At 36.7% G+C, this 4,161-nt stretch overlaps 1 protein-coding gene across 1 annotated transcript; it reads right to left on the reverse strand.

Moving 5' to 3' along the window:
• Positions 1-307: 307 nt before the first annotated feature.
• pin4 (protein (peptidylprolyl cis/trans isomerase) NIMA-interacting, 4 (parvulin)) lies at positions 308-3,080 on the reverse strand. Its single transcript, XM_044127941.1, has 4 exons — positions 2,937-3,080; positions 2,678-2,745; positions 1,594-1,713; positions 308-1,039 (listed from the first exon to the last, which is right to left on the reverse strand). The coding sequence occupies exons 1-4, from the start codon at positions 2,971-2,973 to the stop codon at positions 881-883; spliced, it is 384 nt and encodes a 127-aa protein (XP_043983876.1). The 5' UTR covers positions 2,974-3,080; the 3' UTR covers positions 308-880.
• Between the last annotated feature and the right edge of the window lie 1,081 nt (positions 3,081-4,161).

Consider the following 4,161-nt stretch of genomic DNA (forward strand, 5'->3'; position numbering starts at 1 on the left):
GCAGAAAGTAATAGTTGCATTATCTAGACATTGACCTACTTTTTATATCTCGGAGCATTGAGGACAAAAAATACCAAGCAGCAACCAACTGAGCACAAAAAGGTCTGATGCGGTTCTTACTTCATAATATAGGATAATCTGAATATTTTCTAGGATTGAAAAAGGCACAAAATTTGGGAGAAAATAAAATTCATCCTTAACATCTCATACATTAGAATGTATGAGCACAAAATGTTGCAAAACCATTTCACATGCCTTTTTGTGCACCATTCTGGGTAGTATTCATGCTTTTATTAAAAAAAAAAACAAAACAACTTGCATAATCTTGTCTGATTATCTTTGTGGTGACCAAAAAACATTTGATGTGTCATCTTGGGCAAAGTTGTGCAAGATCTAGTAACTTGAACCAAATGTGGGATTGCTTTTGAAAGTTTCAGTCTGTTAAAATACAACTAAGATATAAGACGCTAATATATCGTTTGTCATCATGTGTATGCCATAAAAACGACAAGAAATAAAGTTCTGAAATGTTTCACTGTATGTAATGAACCTGCATAAGTCTTAGGTTTCACTTCTGAAATGAATGACAAAAAAAATATAAAATTTTTCACATTTTCTGTACCACCACTTTTCATCCACAAACCAATGCTACAGATTTAACACAACATAAACAAAAATTATTCATTTGCTTGTGTTGGCATTCACATCGCAGAAGCCTTAAAGTCAAGTAAAAAAAAACAACAAATGAAAAAGTTTATTTTGAGAAAACAGACCTAGAATAGAAGTGAACATTTTAATAGATTAACTGGACAATACATTTTTTCCCCTCTTCGATGTTTCTTCACAATTGTGACATTTATTCCAAAAGAGCTAGTCTGTTCTACTTTTTCCCCTCAACCATAATGATATGATATCCAAACTTCGTCTTGACAGGTGGGTCTGTGTAGACAGGTTTATCCATCGAACTGACAGGTAGAGCAAACGCCGCCTCCTGGAAAGGTCCGACCATGGAGCCTCGCGTCATCCAACCCAGATCACCCTGTCATGGAAGAGCAATATTCTTGATATGAGTGTAAGCGTGATGCACATATTAAGATTTTCAAACCTGGACACATATATTTATCCTAATATAACCACTTCGTTGACGTTTCTTTCAATTTCAAAGGAAACCATGAGTGGGTGTTCTGGTCTGTGATGCAGGTGGAATAAAGAGGAGTTGATGCCAAATAAAACGGCTGTCAGCAATGACGCAGTCAAGAATCTTATATTCATGGTTTGATCATGACTAACAGCTCATTGTAAGGTCACTCAGAACTTTTACCTTGCATTTATTTACAGTAGGTGTTGTTTTCCAGCAAACGGTGACACAAACAGAAACTTTGCTAAAAGATGTGATGTGGCAGTTCATCCAGGTATATCTGACCTCATTCAAGCAAATATATGATGGAAAATCAACAAAAAAGTAATTGTGAGCTAAACTACAGGGTGAATGTATAAGTGGCACTTACTGGAATTGTCTAAATCGAGATGCAAAAATACACAGCTAGTAATAAAAACCCAAAAAGGAATCGGCTGGCTTGTGCGCATACTTACTCCTTGTCTTGCTTTGTCTTCACTGTATTGCGTTGCTACTTCACTGAAACGAACTCCAGCTTTCAATTTCTCCATGGCCTCCATGCATTTTCCGTGCTTTTCACAGAGAATGTGCCGAACCTGCGGAGAGAAATATGTTGGGAGGTTAACAAATACAATTTGCTGAAACGGATGATTCTTCAATATTACTGACACCGTACGGCCAGGACCTGACAGAAGATATTTTATACATTCCTCTCATGCCTCTTGAACTTTTTCATATTCTGTCAAAATATACATTTATCTGTATATTTTGGGGGAAATTTTGTGACAGACCAACACCAAGAAGAGGGATAGGATCAAATAAGTGTTCAAACAGAAAAGTACTGGTAAACAAATTATTAGGTTCTTGGTTATGTATGCACATGATTTCTCTGTCGTACTGACTGCTTTGTTTCTTGTTTTTAAAAACCTGTCTAACATAAACAAATCAAATCAAGAGCATACGGTAATTAATAATTGAAAAGAAAAGAAAACATAATATTAATTCCATGCTATTTGAGCTGAGAAAATCCACAACAATCCACCCCAAGTTGATAAATGGAGGCAGAACCATGCTGTGGGCATAATGTATTCTTCAGCGCGTACAGGAAAACCGGTCAGAATTGACAGGGAGATAAATGGAGCTAAATACAGAGCTATCCTGGAAGAAAACTTCCTCATGTGTCAAGGAAAAGCCTAGTCAAAGTCCATACCTACATTTAGATGAGACTCTGTGGAAAGAGTTGGGACCTGATCCAAACAGACCTACTCCAGTTTGGCTCAGCACTGTAAAGGTGGTTCTAGAAAGAAATATCTACGCATTTCCTACCACTTCACAATTATACGCTCCTTTGTGCTGGTCTTTTAACCAAAATTCAAACATAATACAATTAATGTTGTGATAATAACGTTGGAATATGTGCAGGTTTTACACCAATGACCCACAAATAAAATAAAATGTTTTAGGGGTCAGACAAAATGTGACAAACCCCCTCAATAATAACCATGTGTATTGGCATTGTTTTTGCAGAGTTGCTGGGGTTAAAGTATATTTAGTGGATACCTTAACAGCTGTGCCTCCTTTAGGCGTTTTTTCCTTTTTGTCAGCGTCCGAACTTCCTGAAGCAGCTCCTACACAGAAAACACCACAGCACACGTCACACCACAGTGGAGAGCAACACGTTAATCAGAGTAATGTTAGTGCTAACTCTTTCACTACACTGAAGTGCAGCAGTGTATGCTAACTTACAGGCTAGCACCTGCAGCTTACAATATCAGATTAAAACACATCATAAACAGAAGGTACGCTGTGGGTCACTGACCTTTACCACCCTTTCCACCTTTTCCCTTCGGTGGCATTCTTTCTGCTAAACGTGGGTTTGAAATTTAAGCAGAAAACATGCAAATAATAACGTGGTTTCGAGTGTAGTAATAAGCATGCGTTATAAACTGCTGCAAAGGATTGTTTTGGTTTCTTGTTCTTTAACTTGTTATTAAGAGCGGACTAAAACAAGCCACAGCCACAGCGCCATCTCGTGTTCAACATCGTCTTTGCAAAGTCGCTTGGCTGGTAACTTTTTTAAAAATGTATGTATTTAGTAACATTAGCCTGCTATTATTTTTAAGAACTTGTCTGGTATTTCGTGATACAAGACTTCATAAAACTACAAATGCAGACTACCAAATATAGATATATTTATATATAGCAAGCAGAGGCATAGCAACAACAGTTGAAAATTTATACATTTGGCCCTGTTGAACTTGTGTTTTCTTACCTAATTCCTCTAATCTTTGTTTTATTTTGTCATTTCTATTATCTCCCTATAATACAGGCTAGAAAGCTATATCTGGTGGGAGCATATCATTTATGATTTGAACAGTCATACTTTGTTGTGCTGTAATCAGATAATTTTTTTTCTGTTGTAGTTTCTAAATATAGGACCTGGTTTGTTGTGAACTAATAAAAAATAAACTATCTACACCGATATGGACAAATGTTTTATTCATCTTGTTTTTCAAACACTTCATTGAATCACTGTTGAATTTTTTTTTTATATGATGTTATACAGTTCAAAAATAAACAGATTAATTTACAGGAGCTGCTGCTAACTTTGAGTTAAGTGAAATTGGAGGGAAGCAGAGCGGTCCTTCACAGAAGTAGTGGTAATGGAGTGGCTCACAGGTCAGTGTGGCTGTTAAATACGCATGAAGACATTCAATATCCTCCTGACCAAACCTGATGTCATCTCCTTGTCTGGTATTTTCTGGACTGCCTCTGGTATAAAATATGCTCTCTCATAGCAGCCATTGTGGCTCCAAACCTCTAGAGTGTGTTTAATAGGATTACCATGGGACAGTATGACCCTCTGTCTCACAGTGTTTCCTTTTTCATCCACATCATGCTGTGTTTCCATACAAAAGATAAACGTACTTAAGCATGCTGAAGTACAAAATCAGTTTCGGTGCGTGTGATATGTTAAGGTACAAATGAAAAAAACTCTTCCAATTAGCGGTAAAACTGGTAAAAAAAAAAAAAAAAATCAAATG

This window comes from Gambusia affinis, linkage group LG09 (assembly GCF_019740435.1).
Source record: "Gambusia affinis linkage group LG09, SWU_Gaff_1.0, whole genome shotgun sequence".
Lineage (NCBI taxonomy): Eukaryota > Metazoa > Chordata > Actinopteri > Cyprinodontiformes > Poeciliidae > Gambusia > Gambusia affinis.